The sequence below is a fragment of the Ovis aries genome, chromosome 9, assembly GCF_016772045.2.
Source record: "Ovis aries strain OAR_USU_Benz2616 breed Rambouillet chromosome 9, ARS-UI_Ramb_v3.0, whole genome shotgun sequence".
Classification (NCBI taxonomy): domain Eukaryota; kingdom Metazoa; phylum Chordata; class Mammalia; order Artiodactyla; family Bovidae; genus Ovis; species Ovis aries.
The window spans coordinates 39,806,417-39,830,468 of NC_056062.1; the positions used below are offsets into that span (position 1 = coordinate 39,806,417).

A 24,052-nucleotide genomic window follows, 5' to 3' on the forward strand; every position below is an offset into this window, starting at 1 on the left:
TAAGGGTAAGAGGAGTTAGCCAGTGGTTGTTCTAGACAGAGGGAGCATCTTTTTCCAAGGCCCAGTGGTGAGAGAAGAGACCACAAGTGTCTTGGTGTGGCAGCATGGATGGATGGTGGATCTGGGGACACAGATGGGGACCAGAGTCTCAGAAACCAGGTCCACGTCACAGGGTTTTATATTTCATCCTAGAACAACTGGAAGCTATCGATTGATGTTGATCAAGGAGTGACATGGGGGGCTGGGATGAATTGGGAGGTTGAGATTGACATATGCACGCTATCGATACTATGTATAAAATAGATAACTCATGAGAACCTACTATATAGCTCAGGGAACCCTACTCAGTGCTCTGCTGCTGCTGCTGCTGCTAAGTCGCTTCAGTCGTGTCCAACTCTGTGCGACCCCATAAACAGCAGCCCACCAGGCTCCCCCATCCCTGGGATTTTCCAGGCAAGAACACTGGAGTGGGTTGCCATTTCCTTCTCCAATGCATGAAAGTGAAAAATCAAAGTGAAGTCGCTCAGTTGTGTCCGACTCTTAGCGACCCCATGGACTGCAGCCCACCAGGCTCCTCTGTCCATGGGATTTTCCAGGGAAGAGTACTGGAGCAGGGTGCCATTGCCTTCTCAGTGCTCTGGAGTGACCTAAATGAGAAGGAAATCCAAAAAAAAGGGGGATATATGAATATATAGAGCTGATTGACTTTGCCATACCGTAGAAAAGTAGCACAACTTTGTAAAGCAGCTATACTTCAGTAAAAATCAATTTTAAAAAAGGAGTCACATGAGAAGATTTAAATATTAATACAAAGAATGGACAAGGGACAGTCAAGGTTGGCAGCAAGGATACCATCAAGGGGATATTGCAGGACTAAACAGATGTGTGGTGATGTGGTCTAAACAAAGACCATGAAAATGGATGGAAAGAACTGGGAAGATCTGAGAAATATTATGGAAGTGACTGCCTGAATGTGGGCAGTAAGGGAGGGGATGGAATAATAGCTGACGCCCAGGCTTCCAGCGTGGGAAATGACACAGATGATGTCAGTCAGTAAGAGGGGGAGGTCGAAGAGCAGATTCAGAATGAGGAACGCTGATGAATTCAGTTTTGAACATATTGAGTGTGTGGGGCCTAGGGGACATCTAAGTGGGGGTGCTCCATAAGCAGCTGGATATATAAATACACGTGAGCATCAGGAGAGAGCTATGGACTGAAGTCACCCACATGTAGGTGGTTAAATCATGGTTGGACCCTGGAAAATAATACATAGAAATGGTGAGCACATACAAAGATGGAGCAGGAATGGACAGAGGCTGGGAGAAAAATAAGGTACATGAAATTACAGGAAAGAGTGAGAAAATAGTTTTAGGAAGTCATCAACATCAAATGCTAATGGGGTCATGCACACATAAATGGTGCTGAAATTTGTCCACTGGCAGTAGCGACAGAAAGGTCACGCACCAGCAGAGGGATCATCTGGGTTTGCTCGGCACTGTCCCCAGTTCTGCGTGTTGTCCCAGTATCATTGTTATTAGTGCCTCCTGGTGTCTAAATTTGGATAATAAACTATATGATCATCTCAGCCACTGGTTGATGAGAGTCAAGGTAGATTGCGGTGGATATGCTGTGTGCTTAGTCGCTCAGTCATGTCCAGCTCTGTACAACTCCATGGACTGTAGCCTGCTAGGATCTCTGTCCATGGGGATTTTCCAGGAAAGAATACTGGAGTGGGTTGCCATTTCCTCCTCCAGGGGATCTTCCCAAACCAGGGATCAAACCCGGGTCTCCCGCATTGCAGGTGGATTCAGTACTGTCTGAGCCACCAGGGAAGCACACAGTGGGTATCGAGGTGAATTTGAAGAAGTGAAGTTGCTCAGTTGTGTCCAACTCTTTGTGACCTCATGGACTGTAGTCTACCAGGCTCCTCATCCATGGGATTTTCCAGGCAAGAATATTGGAGTGGGTTGCCATTTCCTTCTCCAGGAGATCTTCCTGACCCAGGGACTGAACCTGGGTCTCCCACATTGTAGGCAGACACTTTACCATCTGAGCCACCAGGGAAGTCCAGGGAAGAATTTGAAGAGGGAGACATCAAACAAGGGAACTTTTTGAAGGAGTGTGGTGAGGTTGTTAAAGAGGGAATTTTAACATCAGACGGACATTGAACTAGATGGATTTTAAACATTCTTCCAACCCTGGGACTAGTTCATAGAGAACTATATTCCTTTACTATCTTCAGTTTCGGAATCAGTGAGAATAAGGACTTTGTTATACTTATTTTCTCACTTTCAGAGCCAAATGCTACATTTTACAAATTACTTTGCAAAGCCAACATTTTATAAATAAAACTTTTACTATTCTACATTCATTCTTGAAAATGAATACTAATTATCTGAACCCATTTTCATCTATCACAAAGGCAATATAAAGCAGAAATGTGTGAAGTGATTATCTCCCTATAGAAATTATAGCTAGTCCTAAATTAAGTTGAAAGAATCATTTTATCTTTAAAATTATTTTGTATGATAAAGTGTTAACAATTATGTTGTAAGTAAATGTTCTGCCTCTTGTTGCAAATACTGTTTGATCTAGGAAAGCTAGGGAAAAAAATACACACCTCCAAGTTTTTTTTAAAACTAATATGTCTTCTGATTTTTGGTACTTCTAGGTTAAACCAAACTGATGTCTGAGAGAGGTTAAACATATTTAAAATGAGAAAGATGCAAATAATATGAGCATTTGTCTGTATACCATTTAGGTAGAAAAACCTGAAGGGCTTCAAACAATCATTAAGTATGCTAATCTCTAGTTGCATCCATGTTGCTACCAACAGCATCAATTTCATTGTTTCTTATCAGTTCAGTTCAGTTGTTCAGTCGTGTCTGACTCTTTGCGACCCCATGGACTGCAGCACGCCAGGCTTCCCTGTCCATCACCAACTCCCAGAGCATGCTCAAACTCATATCCATCTTGTCGGTGATGCCATCCAACCATCTCATCCTCTGTCATCCCCTTCTTCTCCCACCTTCAGTCATTCCCAGCATCAGGGTGTTTTCAAATGAGTCAGTTCTTTCCATCAGATGGACAAAGTATTGGAGTTTCAGCTTCAACATCAGTCCTTCCAATGACTATTCAGGACTGATTTCCTTTAGGATTGACTGGTTGGAACTTCTTGCTGTCCAAGGGACTCTCAAGAGTCTTCTCCAACACCATGTTTCAAAAGCATAAATTCTTTGGCGCTCAGCTTTCTTTATAGTCCAACTCTCACATCCATATATGACTACTGGAAAAACCATAGCTTTGACTAGACAGACTTTTGTTGCCAAAGTAATGTCTCTGCTTTTTAATATACTGTCTAAGTTGGTCATAGCTTTTCTTCCAAGGAGCAAGCGTCTTTTAATTTCATGGCTGCATTCACCATCTGCAGTGATTTTGAAGCCCCCCAAAATAAGGTCTTTCACTGTTTCCATTGTTTCTCCATCTATTTGCCATGAAGTGATGGGACTGGATGCCATGATCTTAGTTTTCTGAATGTTGAGTTTTAAGCCAACTTTTTCATTCTCCTCTTTCACCTTCATCAAGAGGCTCTTTAGTTCCCCTTCACTTTCTGCCATAAGGGTGGTGTCATCTGTGTATCTGAAGTTATTGATATTTCTCCCAGCAATCTTGATTCCAGTTTGTGCTTCATCGAACCTAGCATTTCACAAATGTAGTCTGCATATAAGTTAAATAAGCAGGGTGACAATATACCTTGACGTACTCCTTTCCCGATTTGGAACCAATTTGCTGTTCCATGTCCAGTTCTAACTGTTGCTTCTTGACATGCATACAGATTTCTTAACAGGCAGGTCAAGTGGTCTGGTATCCCTTCTCTTTAAGAATTTTCCAAGTTCGTTTTGATACACATAGTCATAGGCTTTGGTGTAGTCAATAAAGCAAAAGTAGATGTTTTTCTGGAACTCTCTTGCTTTTTCCATGATCCAGCAGATGTTGGCAGTTTGATCTCTGGTTCTTCTGACTTTTTGAAATCCAGCTTGAACATCTGGAAGCTTACGGTTCTTTTTTATGACCGAGCAGTATTCAGTTTTGTGTATGTACCACATCTTTTCCCCATTCATTTGTCGATGGGCATTTAGATTGTTTCCATGTCGTGGCTACTGTTAAAAGCATTGCTGTGAACATGGATCTTTTTGAATTATAGTTGTGTCTGGTTATATGCCTAGGATTGGGATTGCAGGTCAGAAAGGGAAAGACAAATACCATATGATGTCACTTAGGTGTGAAATCTAAAATATGACAGAAATGAACCTATCTGTGACATAGAAATAGAGTCAGACATAGAGAGCAGACTGGTGGTTGCCAAGGGAGAGGAGGGTGAGAGAGGGCTGGACTGGGAGTTTGGGATTAGCAGATGCAAACTGTCATATATAGAATGGGAAAAATAAAAAAACAAGGTCCTACTGTATAGCACAGGAAACTATATTCAATATCCTGTGATAAACCGGAATGGAAAAGAATATGACAAAGAATAATTGAGTCACTTTGCTGTATAACAGTAATTAACACAGCATTGCAATTCAACTATACTTCAATAAAAAATAAATTAAAAATAAAGACATTTCACCAAGGGAAAAATGAAACAAAGAACTTAATCATTATCATAAGTAAAGTAATATCTTAGGATAACAGAAAAGTTATACCAAAAAGTGACCTTAAAGTCCATATGGATATTGGGCCAGGAAAGAAGACAACTAAGAGTTCTAAGACCTTTTGTCCTCAGTAGAAGAGTGAGACTGCTGGGAAATGTCTTCACATGAGCCTCTCTCTCACTGCTGTTGAATTTGATTATCGAAGGTCAAGCTTCCAGCCATAAGCCTGTCCTTCTCTCCCTGCTCCAGTTCATTTAGTTCAGTTTGAGTAATTAGGTACCATGAGGTTACAATAGGGTGACTTTAAAAGCCCCTTTTCACTGTTAAGCTGCAAATGGCTGCCTTTAAAAAAGGGGGTATTTCTGTGAAAGAAACTGAGAAAAGAAGCTAATGGAGGCCCTAATGTCTCTGATTGAATGCCTGTGAACGGCCCCATAAAACAGGCTGCAACAGAGGAGGATTTTTCTCTTTTCCTGGGTAACTCATTAAAAAAGCAAGCTATTCCTAGTCTGACTATAGACTGTTAATTAGTCGGTATCATTAAAAACTTCCTAAACGTATTGCAAAGACTTGCATATTACACAGTGAAAAGTGAAAGCGAATGTCACTCAGTTGTGTCTGACTCTTTGCAACCCATGGACTATACAGTCCATGGAATTCTTCAGGCCAGAATACTGGAGTGGTACCCTTTCCCTTCTCCCAACGCAGGCATCAAACCCAGATCTCCCACATTGCAGGAGGGTTCTTTACCAGCTGAGCCATAAGGGAAGCCCAGGAATACTTGGTGTGGGTAGCCTCTTCCTTCTCCAGCAGATCTTCCTGATCCAGGGATCGAACCGGGATTTCTTGCACTGCAGGCAGATTCTTTACCAACTGAACTATCAGGGAAACCCATTACACACGGAAGGTGTGAATAATGAAATTATGCCAAAGACCCTATTTTAAATAATATATACCCTTTATTCTTCTAATCAGCTCTACAGCATAATATACTGCTTTTCTGAGTTCCAGGTCATTTGCCCAGACCTTCTTTGTATGATCTATTTGTGTGTATTTGTTTTGCAGTAAGCAATGGCCTTGGTTCGGCTTCTCTTCTGGCTGGCCACCACCACATAGAATCTGAATGTCCAACCATTTTCCAGGAACAGAAAGAAGAGCCTCTGCTTGTCTGTTTCAGTGGCAGCTTGGTGGTAAAAAGACTGTTGAATGGGCCACGATTTCAGCAGACCATCACGTGAATGGGACCAGTCTCTTTTCTTCCCAAACATCAGAAATTAAGCACTTCGAAAGGAGATTCAACCAAGATGACCCATTTACAGGCTGGACTCAGCCCAGAGACTATAGAGAAAGCACGCCTGGAACTGAATGAAAACCCAGACGTTTTACACCAGGATATCCAGCAAGTCAGAGACATGATCATCACCAGGCCTGACATCGGATTCTTACGCACAGATGATGCCTTCATCCTGAGGTTTCTCCGAGCCAGGAAGTTTCACCAAGCAGATGCCTTCAGACTCCTGGCCCAGTACTTCCAGTACCGCCAGCTAAACCTGGACATGTTCAAAAACTTCAAGGCCGATGATCCTGGCATTAAGAGGGCTCTCATTGATGGGTTCCCTGGAGTGTTGGAAAACCGTGATCACTACGGCAGGAAGATTCTTCTGCTGTTCGCAGCCAATTGGGATCAGAGTAGGTAAATGTAGATAGTGTCTTTATTTGGTTCCTCTGTTTCATAAGCATTGTCATTGCATGTTTGGGGCTATAAGCCTTTATGGATAATGGGCTCTTATTTAAACATATATATTCTCTACATCCAGGCTTCCCAGATGGTGCCAGTGGGAAAGAACTCGCCTGCTGATGCAGGAAACATTAACATATGTGGGTTTGATCCGTGGGTCAGGAAGATCCCCTGAAGAGGGCATGGCAACCCATTCCAGTATTCTCGCCTGGAGAATCCCACAGACAGCAAAGCCTGTTGGGCTACAGTCCATAGGGTCGCACAGAGTCAGGCATGACTGAAGCTACTTAGCACACACACATGTACTCATTATCTTCATCTACAAAGAAACTTTCAAGGCCACGGGTCTTTCACTGCCATCAGAAGGTGATTCCAGATCCACAGCAATGTTTTGGAACACAAGTTAGAATTGTAGAGACCCCAGAAGTTATTCTTTTCATCAGAGGGGGTCACATATTTTCATAAAACTGAAATCTGGTCTTTTAGAAGATCCATATATTCCATCTTTTATGTTCTCATCTTTAACAACAAGAAAAGTGGATGCAGTAGATGGCTTTAAATCAAGTATTTTCAACATGTGAAATAATTCCTTGGATCCTGTCCATGAGTTTAATACCTGACATTTTTTCTGCATGCCAGACCTTTCCACCCAAACGGCTTTGAACATTTCTCCTGAAAGTCCCATAAATAACTACAAACTCAACACGTCCCAAACTGAGTGCATCATCTTTCCCGCTCTTCCATCCATCCAGTCTCTTGAGCCAGAAACCTGAGTGTCTCTCTGGACCACTCCCCGCCATTGCTCCTCACATTTCATTAATTGCTGAGTCCTGTTCCTTTCTTTTTAAAACCCGCTCGAGTCTCTTGTTTTTAGTGGCTCCTACGGCTACTGCCCTAGTGTAAGTCCTCGTTTCTCACCTGCATCACTCAGACAGCCTTCTGACAGGCTCCGTGCCTCTGGTCCAGTCTCCTCTGAGCCATTCTAGTCTTTACAATCGTCAGAGTAACCCTCCCAAAATTCCACTATGTCACTCCTCTCATTAAAATTCTTCAATGGCCTGTAAGTCCTCAAAGTAAAATAAAGCCCTTTACAATTCTTCTTCATCTCCTGCTCTGCTTCACCCTCTGCTTTTTTTCATGTTCTCCAGTCCAGCTGGTTGGAAGTGTAAGCTTTGCCTTAAATACTAGTAATTGTGGTTTTGACATGTCTCCAAGCCTCTGGACTCACTCCACCAGAGACTTAAAGGAGGGTCAACATTTCGAATGCCAAATCCAACCAACTTGAACATACCCTGCCCACTGTCTCATACCTATCTCTAGTGTTCTTCGGGAAGATAGTCTTCATCAACGTCCATCCCAACCCTGTTCCATGAGGTGTCTGCCTCTGCCCACGTATTTCCACTCAGGTATTTACAACAGCAGTTTAAGAACCACTGTTATTATAGCCGATATTTTTGAACACATATAATCTCATTTAATCCACCCAAGAACTTTTCATGATGGTGTTCTTATGATCCCAGTTTTGCAAAGTTAAGCGACTCATTCAGTGGCACACAACGAGTGAGATACAGAACGGGGGTTGATTTGAGAGCGAGTTCTCTTATCTTGGCTTTATTATAATTGCATGCCTATGTGTGTGTTCTTTCTTACCCCTCCTCCCAAGACTGCCGTTTCCTTGAGGGCAACAGACTGCACCTTTTTCATGTTTATCTCTTGGGCACATAGTCCAATAGGCAATAAATGTTGAATTAGAAAGAATGTATGGACTAATCTCCAAAACTTTGCCTGTGACTTGAGCTCTCACAGGGGTATCATACTGAAATTATGGTACTTGGGGAAACACAGGTTTAACTTTCAAAATATACCAAAGAGCCCCTCATCCAAATATAATTAAAAGAAATTTCTAGGGTGCTGTTTTGTGCCTCATATGACTAGGCCTCACCCTAAAGATGATTAGCGTGGGACACTTTAGCGACCCCACCGACTGTTTTCTGGTTGAAAAATTGGAATAGGGCAATCTAGATGGTGAAGAACAGGGAAACCTGGCATTCTGCAGTCCACAGGGTTGCAGAGTCAGACACGACTGAGTGACTAAACAACAGCAAACCCTGAAAAGGTATTGGAATGTTTTACTACTATCAGTCTATATATAGACGGTTCAGATCTGCACCACAGCCCAGGATGCCCTGCTGTGTCTCTGCTCTGTTATCCCATAGGCGTTAAGGATGAGCTTCTCATTACAGTGTTCTACCGATGAGAAAGATTTCCAGGTCTTTTTTTTTTTTTTTTCATATGCTAACTTGCCATCTGTATGTATTTTATTGTGAAGGATCTGTTAGTGAACTTGGTCCATTTTTTTCTTTTAAATTGATGAACCTATTTGCAGGGCAGGAATAGAGATGAAGATGTAGAGAATGGACTTGGCACAGCAGAGGAAGGAGAGGGTGGGACAAACTGGGAAGTTGGGATTGGCATGTATACACCACCATGTGTAGTGATAGCTAGCAGGAAGCTGCTGTATAACACAGGGAGCCCAGCCGGATGTCTGCAACAACGTAGTGGTGTGGGAGGGAGGCTTAAGAGGGAGCAGACATATGTATACTCATGGCTAATTCGTGTTGTCATATGTCAGAAACCGACGCAACATTGTAAAGCAATTATATTCCAATTAAAGATTTCCAGGTCCTCACATTCACCCATGCATCATTCACTTGACAAACATTTGTTGAGTGTAGACTTGGTGCCAGAGTGTGTGCTAAGTCACTGAGGACACGACAAAAATACATGTCCCTCCCAGCAAACAGTGCTTTGGGCACCCACTGTCCGGTAATGATGCAAACACATGGACGGCTGACCCCTACCACGGGAGAATTCCTTCTGAGACATAAGCCATCCACAGTGGACAGGAGCCCTAGTTTAACTAGCAGAAACAGCTGTCCTCTTGGAAAGGACATACGAACACTTTGGATTTTGAAACAGTAAAATCTGATGACTCTGGAGAATGATCGTGCTGACTTCATCGGTGCGTAGTTGTCACACGTGTTCGAGAACTTCTGTCTGCTAACACACGTGACACACAGAACACCAGTAAGCAACGATTTAGACGTGAAGAGACCATCACCATATAGTATCTTGTTTTCTGTTAGTCTTTGGTCTGTAAATATCTCAAAATGTGGTGTTAAGAAGCAAAAAGAAACAAGTCTCCAAGGGAATCATTCACATCTTTATGATTATGATAACCTCGAACGAGGTACTTCATGTCTCTTCTTCTCAGTTTCCTTAGGTGTAAGATGAAGAGCGTGAACTAGGTAATCTCTGAAACACCTTCCATCTCCAATGGTTCATGAATGTGAAGCTCATTCAGCCTGATCCTATGGATGGAGAGGGATTTTAAAATTCACTCTATAGGCTTCTGATTAACTAGGTTCTTTAAAGTAATCTCTCTCTCTCTCACACACACACACATACACATGTACACACTCTTACTTACACCCCTCCTCTCTTCCTCCACCAAAAGGCTGGGTCTACTTGAAGCAGCTTTATTTTTAACTGTTTATTTCATACTGGAGTATAGCTGATTAAAAATGTTGTGATAGTTTCAGGCATATAGCAAAGGGACTCAGCCATACATATACGTGTATCCATTATCACTCCCCTCCTATCCAGGCTAGAGGCAATTTTTTTTTTTAAATTGTAGAATACTGTTTGTTCCAAACCATTTTGGCTTTAACAAGAAGGTGAAAGGTTAAGGCTCTCCCATTGACAGCCACAGATGATCAGAAGCAAGCAAACCTCAGTCTGAGCTATGACACTGTCACGTGATTTACGGTTATATGACCCGGGCGGGACAAGTAACCTCTCTCCTTTCTGACTCTGTTTTCTCACTTGGAAGGTGGGGATGATAGTTTAGTTCAGTTCAGTCACTCAGTCGTGTCCACCTCTTTGCGATCCCATGAATCACAGCACACCAGGCCTCCCTGTCCATCACCAACTCCCGGAGTTCACTCAGACTCACGTCTGTCGAGTTGGTGATGCCATCCAGCCATCTCATCCTCTGTCGTCCCCTTCTCCTCCTGCCCTCAATCCCTCCCAGCATCAGAGTCTTTTCCAGTGAGTCAACTCTTCGCATGAGGTGGCCAAAGTACTGGAGTTTCAGCTTCAGCATCATTCCCTCCAAAGAAATCCCAGGGCTGATCTCCTTTAGAATGGACTGGTTGGATCTCCTTGCAGTCCAAGGGACTCTTAAGAGTCTTCTCCAACACCACAGTTCAAAAGCATCAATTCTTCAGCACTCAGCCTTCTTCACAGTCCAACTCTCACATCCATACATGACCACTAGAAAAACCATAGCCTTGACTAGATGGACATTTGTTGCCTGACAGAATGTGGTCCACTGGAGAAGGGAATGGCAAACCCCATGAACAGTATGAAAAGGCAAAATGATAGGGGATGATAAGCAAGCTTATTTAATAATGTAGCTGAGAAGACTGAATGAAATAATGCATTTAAGTTACACAGCTCGTTGCATGGTACATGGCAAACATGCAGTAATACTTAAAGTATTAACATGAATACTGGGCTTATAAAATGGGCTTATAGCATTCAGTGGTAAAGAATCCACCTGCCAATGCAAGAGACTCAGTTTCAATCCCTGGGTCAGGAAGATGCCCTGGAGGAGGAAATGGCAACCCACTCCAGTATGCTTGCCTGGGAAATCCCATGGACAGAGAAGCTACAGTCCATGGGGCTGCAAAGAGTTGGACATGACTTGGCAACTAAACAACAGCAACAAATAAAAATAATATAGCACAGATGGTAAATAAATTGAAACCAGAGACAAGAGTATGATATTTGAAGATGGAAGTGGGCTGATGAGTCTATCTGCCCCTTGCTGTCCTCAGCACTTGTTGGCTTTCTCCCCAGACATGTTCCCCATCACACAGACCTAGCCTAACTGAGCCCTGGAGGCCTGAAGAATTGGTGTAGCTTTGCAAAATGATTACTTGACTCTCTTGGGGAGCCTGAGACAACTGGAAAGCCATTTGAATGTCTCATATGAAAGGTGTACTGAGATTAAAACTGTTATTAATATTTATTAAAACTATGTAAATCTCATTCATCTAGACCCCAGACAGCCTGAGCGAGAGCACAGGCTGGTGAGTGACGGGGAGTGCTGTCCACCAGGGGCACGTGCAGAGCTAAGTATGCACACAGAGGCCCAGAGTCTCTGGGCTCCCAGCACATCCACCAGCCTCCTCCAGAAACGGGGTCTTGGCAGGAGCTTCTAGACTTCTGTCTTTTCTGAGGCAGCCAGGCTGAATGGAAATGAGCCAGATTAAATCAGCACCCACCTACTCATTTGGGCTTCCCAGGTGGCGTAGTGGTAAAGAATTCGCCTGCCTATCCAAGAGATACAAGAGATGTGGGTTCCATCCCTGGGTAAGGAAGATCCCCTGGAGGAAATGGCAACCCACTCCAGTATTCTTGCCTGGGGAATCCCATGGACAGAGGAGCCTGGCAGGCTACAGACCATGGGGTCGTAAAGAGTTGGACACGACGCACCAGGTTACACTGCCTACTAATTCATGGAAGGAAGCCGGCACCTCCAGGGTCAGCAGAGTGTACATTTCAGCTCACTGGCCCAGTGTGTAAGAAGTCTCGGGACCACTCTTGCTCAATGAGGCTTTTGATCTTTCTCACCTAAACTCCCATCAGCATCGGCAAGAATTCACAGCTTTTCCCTTAAGGGCTGATAGACAAGAAATCTCCGTCTAGTTTCTGAGCTGCACTTGCATGGGTGCCGCACAGTCTGATGTGCCCAGGGATGCCATTCCCATGGAGGGGAAGATGTGAGCACTGAGGAACCACGTCCATTTTTTTCTGGATTTTGCTCAGTTAAAAAAAAAAAAAAGAGTTAAATTTGGTTAAGCTATTTTGGGGCTTCCCTGGTGGTTCAGATGATAAAGAATCCACCTGCAATGCAAGAGACCTGGGTTCCATCCCTGGGTCAAGAAGATCCTCTGGAGAAGGAAATGGCTACCCACTCCAGTATTCTTGCCTGGAGAATCCCATGGACAGAGGAGCCTGGTGGGCTACAGTCCATGGGGTCCCAAAGAGCAGAAATGGGTATACTATCTGGCATGTGGAGCTGTTGCGAGGATTAACCCCCAATTGCTGCAGTTGATAGGGTCCAAGAGGTAGAATAAGATAATGATTAAATGCGCAGACTTGGAAGCCAGATGGCCAGTTTCAAATCCCAGCCCCCTTCCAACCAGCCCTATGATCCTGAGCAAGTTGATTAAACTCTTATTAACCTCAGTTTCTCACCTGAGATGACCATGATCATAGACTAACATTAGTTGGTAGTCAATAAATAGGCTTCCCTGGTGTCTCTGATGGTGAAGAATCTGCCTGCAATGTGGGAGTCCCCAGGTTAAGTGCTAAAGAACCTGCCTGCCAACGCAGGAGACATAGGAGATGTAGGTTTGATCCTTGGGTGGGGAAGATCCCCTGGAGGAGGGCATGGCAACCCACTCCAGTATTCTTCCCTGGAGATTTCCCATGGATGGAGGAGCCTGGTGGGCTACAGTTCATAGGGTCGTACAGAGTTGGACATAACTGAAGTGACTTAGTATGCACACTAGCACAGTCAATAAATGGCAGTTGTTTCTTAAGAAAGAACTCCAAATCAGGTAGAGATGTAGGATACTGGCCCACAAGATGTGCTAAGGGTGGCAGAATTTGACGCCATGACTAACTTCCCTCCACCTGGAAAGTACAGACAATACAGCTGAGACTCCAAGACACCCTGCTCCAGAGTCCTGCACAGTAGCTTAATTGTGGCTGGGAGGCTCTGAGAAGTCACGTGTCCTTTTATTATGCTTATTATAGTCTATTATGCTATTTATGCTTATTATAGTCTCAGGATATCAGAAAAGCATTGGGAGCAGGGTGGTTCAGGTAATAATAGCCTTGCCACAGACTACAGTTGGCTACTCTGGTAGCTCAGATGGTAAAGAGTCTGCCTGCAATGCAGGAGACCCAGGGTTTGATCCCTGTGTGGGAAGGTCCCCTGGAGAAGGGAATGGCAACCCACTGCAGTATTTTTGCCTAGAAAAATACATGGCCAGATGAGCCTAGCAGGCTACGGTCCATGGGGTTGCAAAGAATCGGACACAACTGAATGACTAACACTTTCACTTTCATAGATTACAGTAGCATCCATTGGTGCTCTGTAGACAAGCTGGCCCCCAAGTACTTTAATGAGGGGAGGAAAAACAATCAGAAATGCATTGCAAGTCCAAATACATAAAATTACACTGGACATTCTTTTGTCCTTGTATTATTTACAACTAAACGCTCAAAAATCAGTGGCCAGGTTGAAAATGAGTTGAAAACTTGGTTCTTTAAGGAAGCTGAGACATTGTAAGGAAGAGCCACGTTAGGGTAATTTAGTGGAGAGAAAAGGCAGCTGATGAACAGCTTGATTACTACTTTCAAGTATAGAGAGTTATTATAAGTAGGCAGTGAATCCTGTGGGCTCTCCTTCCCCAACATACAGAACTAGGGACAAAACATCTGTGATGAAGCACAACCATCTGGCTTGAAGACCTGGGAGCCTGAGCCAAGACCTCAGCCCCAGGGCTCAGATCAGGGTGAGGGGCTGGGGTATTTGCCTGAGCACAAAATCGAAGGGGCACCAAAGCTCTCATTAATCAAAGTAAATAATATTGTCAAAAACTATATTTTAGGATCAAAATTCATGCAAACAAAAATTCTTCATGAACAATATGTCAAAACTTTAAAGTAGGCAGGATAGGAATTATTGATTTTTCCTTGTCCCTTGGGTTCTAGCATGGCTCAGTATGGCTTTGCCCAGGTCAATCTGACTTCTCATGGGAAGAGCCTTAAGTTGGCTCCTAGTCAATTACATTACAGTGTATAATACTATATCTCTAGCCCGCCAGGCTCCCGTGCCCATGGAGTTCCCCAGGCAAGAATACTGGAATGGATTGCCATTCCCTCCTCCAGGGGATCTTCCCAACCCAGGGATCAAATGCAGGTCTCCGGCACTGCAGGCAGATTCTTCACCATCTGAGCCACCACGGAAGCCCCTTTAAGACTTCAGCTTTCTCAAATGGGAACTGGCAATAACCCTACCTGTCCCCTGTGGCTGCTGTGGGAATTAGTGATAATACAGGTAAAGCACTTGGCAGAGTCCTTGACACATCATTGCATCCAATATATGGAGACAATTATTGGTACCACTTTCTACTGTAATTAGCTACTTAGTATGCATGTGTGGCTGCTCAGTTGCTTCAGGCACCTCTGACTCTTTGTGACCCCATGGACTGTAGCCCACCAGGCTCCTCTATCCAAGGGATTTGCCATCGCCAGGCAAGAATACTGGAGTGCGTTGTTTCATTCTCCAGGGTTTCTTCCTGATGCAGATATCGAACCTGCGTCTCCTGCATTGCAGGTGGATTCTTAACCCCTGAGCCGCCTGGGAAGCCCATCTATTTACTGTAAGACTTGCTATTGTTTAGTAGGATGGATCCAGGCTTCACTGGCTCTCCCATTTACTCCAGTGATGTGCTGAATGGCTACAGTAGTCTGGCTCCGGGCAAGTTCCCAAAGGTCCTAAGGAGCCACCGCTTCCAGAATGGCATCTCACACCAGCCCCCAGTCCCTCCAGGCACGAAACGAAGGGAAGATAGATCTTACTAGGGGACTTGACCTTCCTGCTGCCAAGGTTCTGGAAACAAGGACACTGCCATGTTGACTTTATAATGAAGCAGACAACCAGGAGTCTGTCTGCCCTCAGGGCGCAGGCGCTTTTCCACTCACCGCTGTTTTCTGGGGGTGTTCAGCGGCTCCTCGTCCCCTCACACCAGGCAGTAATTGATTTGATGGATACGCTGGTGGCTGGGCTCCTCAAACGTTATGGGTTCCTGCTGACCTGTGGCAACCTCGGAAGGGCTGGCGTGTCCCGACAGCTGTGGTGGGAGATGAGCATTAATTAAGGGGGTTTTCTCTTCTGAGTAAAACCCCGAGGCAGTGGTGGGATACAAGTCTTTGGACTGTAAATAAGCCACTTGATGGAGGCTCGCCTTTAGCTTTTTCAAGAGCATCCGAGAGCTTTTTACAAGCAGCAGGTGTTCGGCACCCCGTTGGGCTTCGCCATCCTAAGTATAAGAACTTGTGAACAAAAGGGGCCGGACTTCTGACATGTCAGTGCTGAACTGGGGAGGGGGGGAGTGTAGCCGAGCCAGGCGCTTGTTTTCATCAGGGCCATGAGAGAGCCCTCCTCTCCAGTCTCAAGGCCTGTCGAGAGAGGTTCCAGAAAATGTCTCACAGTCTGCTCTTCCTGTGGAAACATTCCCAGCATCCCTCTGGGAGTGACAGGTTTCCCAACTGTTGTGACCTTGGGAGTGAGCAAAAATGAACCGAAGAGGAGAGTTATGACAACCACAAAAACAAACCATGTGACAGGCAGCGACGCTCTTAGGCGGTCACTATTCACATCCTTAATTTGCAGGTGATGTGACTGAGACTCAGAGAGGCTAAGTAACCCATCCAAGACCACACAGCTGATACATGGCTACAACAGGCTGGATCTCAGACCTAACACCATTCTGCACAGCTCACCACTAGGACCCATTTGCCAAACGTGGGGGCCGTTCAGTCATTCTGGGGGGCTCTGATTGAGGTACCAGTATGTAAGACTCTCCCAGAGTCACTCAGGCCCCAAAGACTTGCAAAGGACCTCATCAATCAACAGGTAAATCCCACTGCTATGTGCTCCAGTCTCACCAAAGTCTGGCCAATCAAATGTTGAAGATCCTGTCCAACCTCTAATGACCATAGTAACAGTGACAACAAAAACAACTTTTTTTTTTTTTTTAAATCCAAGCCCAACAGAGGAATCTGGACATTGCTTGGAACATGTCATAGAAAGTGGTCCTAATATGAGTCTGATTTAAGATAGCGATGAAGGTTCATCTTTGCTGCCTGTTCCTTCCACTAAGATGAGTGTTTGTGTGTCAGCATTCTGCTGGTGAGAAGAACCCCAGCTCTGCAGTTTCAGTGGCGTGACCCTGGTGAGATACGTGCCTCCTCCGATCCTTGGTTTCCTCACTATCTAGTAATAATTATGTGTCTTTGATAGAGCTGTGTGAGTTAAATGAGGTGCCAGGCAGGAAGGGGTCTGACACACAGAGAACTCTTTCTTTTTTTCCTTAATTCAGGTAGTTTTCCCACTTGTACCTGACGCAGAGTGTGAAATGCCCAAGATAACAATTTCTCATTCAGTTTAAGGTCTTTATAAAATGGACTACATCTCTCTTATATGCTTTTAAGAAGCTTCTGATGGGTGCGGAAATGAAGTTAGAAGAGTTTACGCATCTTCCTCAACCTGCTGGACACGTGTGTAGCTCGTCCCATGGGTTAGTCAAATAGTTCTTCAAATATTTCCTTTAAATCCTCTTCTTCCAAAAGAACTCCTTATCAGACATGCTTCAGCACTCACGCTCTAATTCCTCTCAGTTCAGGGCTCAGCTGCCTTCTGCCCACTGTCAACATCCTCTTCGATCGTGCTCAGGCCCTTGAAAGCGTGCCTGTTAGAGGCATCTCCTGTATGGATTGGATGGACAGCAGAGCAGTGGGGTCCCTTCTCTGAATTAACACAGCAGCGTGTGTCCCTGCCTCACTGGGTGGCTGCTCCTCCAGTAGATGTCAGATGTCACATGGCTCCTGTGACCTTGTGACGCCGGCCAGGCACATTTGTGGTGGGAAGGGACCATCAGAAGTGGGAGAGCAAGTTTTATTGACAGCATATCTTTCCAGGCCACCTGTTCCTCCCGAATTCTCACTTATAAACCCAGGAGTTCAAAAGACATGACACTCATTACCTTGTAGATAAAAGAGTCTTCTCTAATGGCTAGAAATTCAAGGGTCTAAGAATAAATTTGTCCTTCCTGGAGCATAGCCTGGGTGAAGCAGCCAACTCAGAGAGAGATTCTCTCAATTATTTAACTTGAAATCTTGCTCCAGTGGCCGTGCGTCCTGCTCTTCAGAAGGCCAGAGTCAGTACAAGAGGGGATGGGGAGAGGGCGTTTTTAATCACAGTGCTGCCTGCACTGTGAGATTTTCTCATGGGTGTAGCTGACTTTCTGAATGAGTGCCTAGGGACCTAGGGGGCTTCTGTTATATAATTTGAAGCTCTTCTGGGCTGTTAGCTACTTTCCCCAGTTCCCAGTCAGCCACGAAGCATCTTTTGACCACTTTACAAAGAGCACACTGTAGAGCTTCGAAAGAAGCCCCCTCAGTCCCTGAGCCCTGAACCTCAACCAGAGGGTCAGCCCCCAGCTCTCCTGCCCTTTAAATACGGTTCCTGGGTAATCGCTCCTGAAGGGTGATATTCGAACCTTAAGCAGCTGCTGGAGATGATTAAATGCCTGCACTTCGCTAAGGCTGTAAATCAAGCTCCCAAGCCATTTATCGTGAGTGTACCATAAAGCAGTAGAAGTTATTGCTACTATACTGCAAAATGTAGCATCAGACAAGAAAATAGAGGGTACATTTTGTTGTGAGGGTTTTAAAGTGACGTGTTGTTTTTCCTCTTTGCACATTCTCTGTTTCTCTTCTCTTTGCCTCTATTTCTTCCCTGGCTCTAATACTTCCACAGGGTGTCTCGGAATCTAATTTCAAATATGGCACTCCTGCAAACAACAGCTAGCGTCTTCCTGGTTGAGAGTGTGTTGGTATTAGTGATGCTTCCAGGCATCGGGCACGTCCTGTGCCACACTGTGAATTTAATCCTCACAACAGTTTATGGCAGAGAATTATTATTTTCACTTTAAATAGAGGGTTTTTAATTGAGGCAAAATCACAAGGCTGGTTGGTGAATATATCTCTTTCTCCTTCTTTACAATACCTGGCTATGTCTGGAGTCTGCTGTTGGGGATTGTTGTCACCTAATCTCTGATCACACACAAATTCCCTGCTGAGGAATCCTTGAGGGATCCCTAGAAAGTTGTGTCAGTCTCTCTTTTAAAAAATTTATTTATTTATTTATTTTTGGCTGTGCTGGGTCTTCGTTCCTGCACAGGCTTTCTCTAGTTGCAGAGAGCAGTGGCTGCTCCCTGGCCATGGTGCACAGGCTCCTCACTGCTGTGGTTTCTCTTGTTGAAGAGCATGAGCTCTAGGGCAAGGGGCTCAGTACTTGCAGCAGCTGGGCTCTAGAGCACAGGCTCAATAGTCGTGGTGCATGAGTTTAGTTGCTCCAAGGCCTATGGGATCGTCCCAGATTACAGATTGTACCCATATCTCCTGTAAGGGCAGGTGGATTCTCTGCCACTGAGTCACCAGGGAAGCCCCTATGTCAGTCTCTTTGCCTCACATTTTGCCACAGAAAACCTTAAGAATTTTGCATGACTTCCCTTACTCAAGGCTTCCCTGGTGGCTCAGAGGTTAAAGTGTCTGCCTGCAATGCAGGAGACCTGGGTTCGATCCCTGGGTCGGGAAGATCCCCTGGAGAAGGAAACGGCAACCCACTCCAGTATTCTTGCCTGGAGAATCCCATGGACAGAGGACCCTGGTGGGCTACAGTCCACGGGGTACCCACAGGGTCGCAAAGAGTCGGACACGACTGAGCGACTTCACTTTCACTTTCCCTTACTCAAAGGACATCTTCCATCAGAGCCAGGCTTCTCCTGTCTTTCCCTCTGCCCACTCATCAAACCTCTCTCCCACCTCTAGTTACCTGGTTTCTACTATTCAGTTTTCATTCCCATAGTGAGGTGAGCATGGGCTCTTCAGGAGTACTGACAAAAGGTATCTAACCCAACTAGGAAGCTGGGGCCTCAGAAAAATTTTCCTGGAGGCATTATCTGACTTGAAGGAGAAGTAAGATTGAGCAGGTAGAGGGGAGGAATATGAGGGAGGCTGTCTGAGAGAAAAAGAAAGCACCTGGGCAGGGATCTGGGGAAGAGAGAGCTAACCATGTTGGAAAAGCCTCTGTTGGCTGCGGTAAGCATTGATTATAAGGGCTCACACAGAGACAGAGGAGGCTGGGGAGGTAGGCAGAGGCCAGGAGTGAAAGGCCTTGCTGCCACTAGGAATCAGGGCTTCATGCTTGAGAGCAGATCAAGCCCTACACCTATTTCAAATCTCTTCTCCATGCTAAGAACTGCGGTGCTAGAGAAGACTCTTGAGAGTCCCTTGGACAGCATGGACATACAACCAGTCAATCCTAAAGGAAATCAAGCCTGCATATTCTTTGGAAGGACTGATGCTTAAACTGAAGCTCCAACACTTTGGCCATCTGATGTGAAGAGCCCACTCACTGGAAAAGACTCTGATGCTAGGAAAGATTGAGGACAGGAGGAGAAGGGGATGACAGAGGATGAGATGGTTGGATGGCATCACTGACTCGATGGACATGAGTGAGCAAATTCTGGGAGATGGTGAAGGACAGGGAAGCCTGGCATGCTGCAGTCCATGGGATCACAAAGAGTTGAACATGACTGAGCAACTGAACAACAACTCCACACTAAGAAGCTTTGCCCCTAGCTGGGGCAGCTCTGATATCTTCCTTTTCTTCCCTGGATGCCTGTCACACTAATCTTCTCTACGGAATGCTTCATCATGCTCCAGGAAGCTCCTGGAGGCAGGATGCTGGGTGTTATTCTCTTTGGTATCCACGGGTACAGAGTAGAGCTCAACAGCATCCTCTTGGCTAACTGGTGGGGAGAAGTTTCAAACAGTGGAAAGTCCAAAGGAGAGAAGTTCTTTGTAGACTCTCCTCAATGACAATATTCCTGTTAAGGGGGCCAGAGTTGTGTGCAGTTGAACTTGACAATGAAGGAAGAAGAAACAAGGATGCTCTGTCTACAGTTTGTCTGGTAATTCTCATAATTCTCAGTAACAGTGGCAGAGAATGTCCTAGAAGCAGCAGGACAAACAGGGCACATAATGGGAGTCACTTATGCTGGGGTCTGGGGTGGCTCCATCCACTGTGTGATGAGCTGAGGTGCCAGTTTCCTCATCTAACAATGGTCAAACCAGTCAATCCTAAAGGAAATCAATCCTGAATATTCACTGGAAGGACTGATGCTTAGGCTGAAGCTCCAGTACTTTGGCCACCTGATGCAAACAAACAGCCAGCTTATTGGAAAAGACTCCAGTGCTGGGAAAGATTGAGGCAGGAGGAGAAGGGTTGACAGATGATTAGATGGCAACATCTACTCAACAGACATAAGTTTAAGCAAACTTGGGGAGATGCTGAAAGACGGAAGTGGGGCGTGCTGTAGTCCATGGGGTCACAAAGAGTCAGACATGACTGAGTGAATGACCACAGCAAATAATGATGTAGGAGAAGACAATTTCCATTGTTTTCTCTCCATTCTAAATTCTGTATTCTATGCATGTCATTGTGCCTAGAACCAAGTTGAGGAAAGGTTTCAAGTTACAGAAACCTTCACTGTTCAGGTTGCTTTCTGCCCTGCAGGGCTCATGGAACTGAAATCCAATTCTGGCCCTGTTCTTGGCGAAAGGCTTCTTATTTCAAGTCCAGGTCTTTTTCATCCTGACAGATTCCGTAGATTATGTTGATCACACATTTCCTCATGAGTTTCTGATGAGTTAATCCATCATATAATTTTATAACATGCATATTGATTATTCTATCACACCACCACAGCTAGAGTATTTCAGTGTGATATCTGATCAACGAACTGCTCACCACCCCAGAGTATCAATGCACTGCCTCATTTACTTTAAAGCTTCATAAAGGAAGAGAGTCCCATCACAGAGAAGTTAAATCTTCAGATAGTTGAGGGCTGCTTTTTTAAAGCCAACTTTAAAATTTTATCTTATTTAGTTGTTAACAACAACAACAACCTTATAATGCATTATGAACTCCCTGTGTGCGTTCATGCTCAGTTGCTTCAACCATGTCCAACTCTTTGTAACCCCATGGACTATAGCTCGCCAGGCTCCTCTTGTCCATGGGATTCTCCAGGCAAGACTACTGGAGTGGGTTGCTATACCCTGCTCCAGCATATGTTCCCGACCCAGGGATCGAACCTGTGTCCCCTGCACTGCAGGTGGATTCTTTACCGCTGAGCCAGTGGGGAAGCCCTATGTACTCCTTACCCTTGTCAACTATGATGTATTAGGTTTTTAAATGACAAATGCAGGCTACAAAGAACATAATAAGCTCTTGTGCCCTGGGCTGTGGAATAGCTATTATGTTGAGGATTTGCGGAGGACACGGTCTTTGTCCCCATGCTACACGGCCCATAGTGCCGTGCTATGTGCGCTCTCTAATCTTTTTTCTTCGTTTTGCTTCTAGTACCTCTTTATCCTCTTAGCTATTAATTGGCTACTGTTAGTGGGCTTGCTGCAAAACTCTTTCTCCTAATTTCCTGGGGATTAGGAAGCCAGAAAACTGAGCCGGTTGAACTATATGCTCTGGGTAGAAGATCTGTGGGGAATCCCGAGAAATAAAGTAAATGAGCTGTAGCAGTGCATGAATTTTATATCATCTCATCTGTATGCTCAGAAATGTAGTTCTGCCTGATGCACCAGCAGGCAGGCATGAAGCACCTTCCGCTGCAGATTTTGGTTAGAACTGTGCAAAATGGAAAAACCTGGGAAGTTTTTCTTCCAAGGTTTCTCCAACCTTGGATTCATATACTACATCTCCTCTGATTTATGTGTCTTTCTTCTCTATAATATTTGCCCAGTTTAACAGAAAGGGACCTATGGTTTCACTTACACTTGGACGAAAACCCTTTTTTTTTTTTACCAAAGTGGTGACTATCCTTTATATTTTTATGTTTAGATTTTCCAAGCTATTAAATGCAAGATTTTGTTTCTCATCCAGTATATACTGGGCAAGTTAGAGCAGCTTAGGTTTCTGTTTATCTTTTACTATATCCCAGGTCTTTCCTGAACATCTACTTTGAGGCAATGGGGATCCAAGGAACCATGTCACTGGACCTGTTCCCAGTGGTCCCCTCACCTGAGCTCCACCCCCTTCTCACAGGTCATATGACCCTGGCTCCACCACAATGACCAAAATATAATTTTTATATTTATGGGTTTAAGTTTCTACTTCTTTGGTCCCTTCAGTACCCAGACACCCAGGGATGGTGACAGGAGCACGCACACTGGCAAGGATCATGAGATCATAGACACCAGAGCCAGGAAGACACCTGGGAGATGCCTTTGTCCTTGTTTTCTTCAGTGGTCTAAGTAGGCATCCTAGGTTATAGAGTGGTAAAGAACCCCACTGCCAATGCAGGAGACGCAAGAGATGAGGGTTCGATTCCTGGGTCAGGAAGATCCCCTGGAGGAGGATCTCGCCTGGAGAATCCCATGGACAGAGGAGCCTGGTGGGCTACAGTCCTGGGGGTCACAAAGACTTGGAAATGACTGAAGTGACTTAGCACACACAGAAAGAGACTCTCATTTCTGGATAAGGGATGCAGCCAGTCACATTAAGATGGAGCTGTCTCCTGAGATGGGAGGACTCGTGGCCATTGAATAGCGTACCTCAGAAGCCAGGTTCTGTTAACCTTTTATTCCTTGCAGCACTAAGCTGATCATCTAACCTGAATAAGTGCTATGATAGACAGTTGTCCAAGTGAAGGAGGAAAACTAATTGAGGTTAGTAATTCCAAATCTGATGCTCTTTTTAAAATAGACTTGGCATTCACATACTTTCAAAGGCATTTTTCCCTTATGATTTAGGTGGATTTCACACCCCATAATAAATGTGGCCAGAAAAAAATGCTGATTTTATCTTTTAATACTTGAAACCCCTAAGAGCATGTTCAGTTCAGTTAAAGGATTTTCGATTTGACAACTCTCATGAATACAATATTCAGGCTATCATTAAAAAGTGAGCTGAAGGAGATCTTTCCGTACTGGAGGCAACAATTCACACACATGAATATATTCCACTATATACGTCTGTGTGGATGAAAACATTAGATGTAGAGATCATGAGGAAATCCAAAGAAAACCTTTTAAGGAAGAAAGCCAATTTTTTCTCTTTAGTTTAAAAAAAAAAAAAAAGGCAGGGGACAGGGAGACGAAGAAGCATCATTTCTATATATTGCAGTAAATTTCACCTTGAAATAATCAAAATGAGCTTAAATTCAAACAATTTAAAATATGGTAAAAGTTGAGCATAAATATGTCCTAACAGCACAGTTAGTGTTTCTGTTGTCATGATAATGCTTTACTGTTTAAAATCAGAGCCTCTATTTTACATTTCTGCCTATTATTGGAAGAACAGTGAATGGAATATTTCCGGTCACTGTTAGAATTATTTGCAATATAAATATTTTATCTCTTTAAAATTAAAACTGTGTATTATCCACTTTCTCAGAGCACTGCATATATTTGTTCCTCAATATTTAAGCTGAATTAAATCACAATGAAATTGTAGTTCCAATGCCAACAATGACTTAAAAGTTTTGACTGTTCTGTATGATTTTATTTCTATGTGCACACTGGAAAGAAATGTTTTTCAGATAGTTCTGAAGATATTTTTCACTCCCCCATTTTAAAAAAATGTTTTATATTGGAGCATAGTTGATTAACAATGCTGTGCTGGTTTCAGGTAAGCAAAGTGATTCAGTTATACATG

The 24,052-nt window shown here is 44.3% G+C and overlaps 1 protein-coding gene across 1 annotated transcript in view; it reads left to right on the top strand.

Moving 5' to 3' along the window:
- Nucleotides 1-24,052, top strand: part of CLVS1 (clavesin 1) — a 163,982-nt gene that overhangs the window by 9,235 nt on the left and 130,695 nt on the right. Inside the window, exon 2 of the mRNA XM_004011696.6 lies at nucleotides 5,718-6,345. Within this exon, the coding sequence (XP_004011745.3) occupies nucleotides 5,891-6,345 (455 nt within the window). The 5' untranslated portion in view covers nucleotides 5,718-5,890. The remainder of the gene's footprint in view (nucleotides 1-5,717; nucleotides 6,346-24,052) is intronic.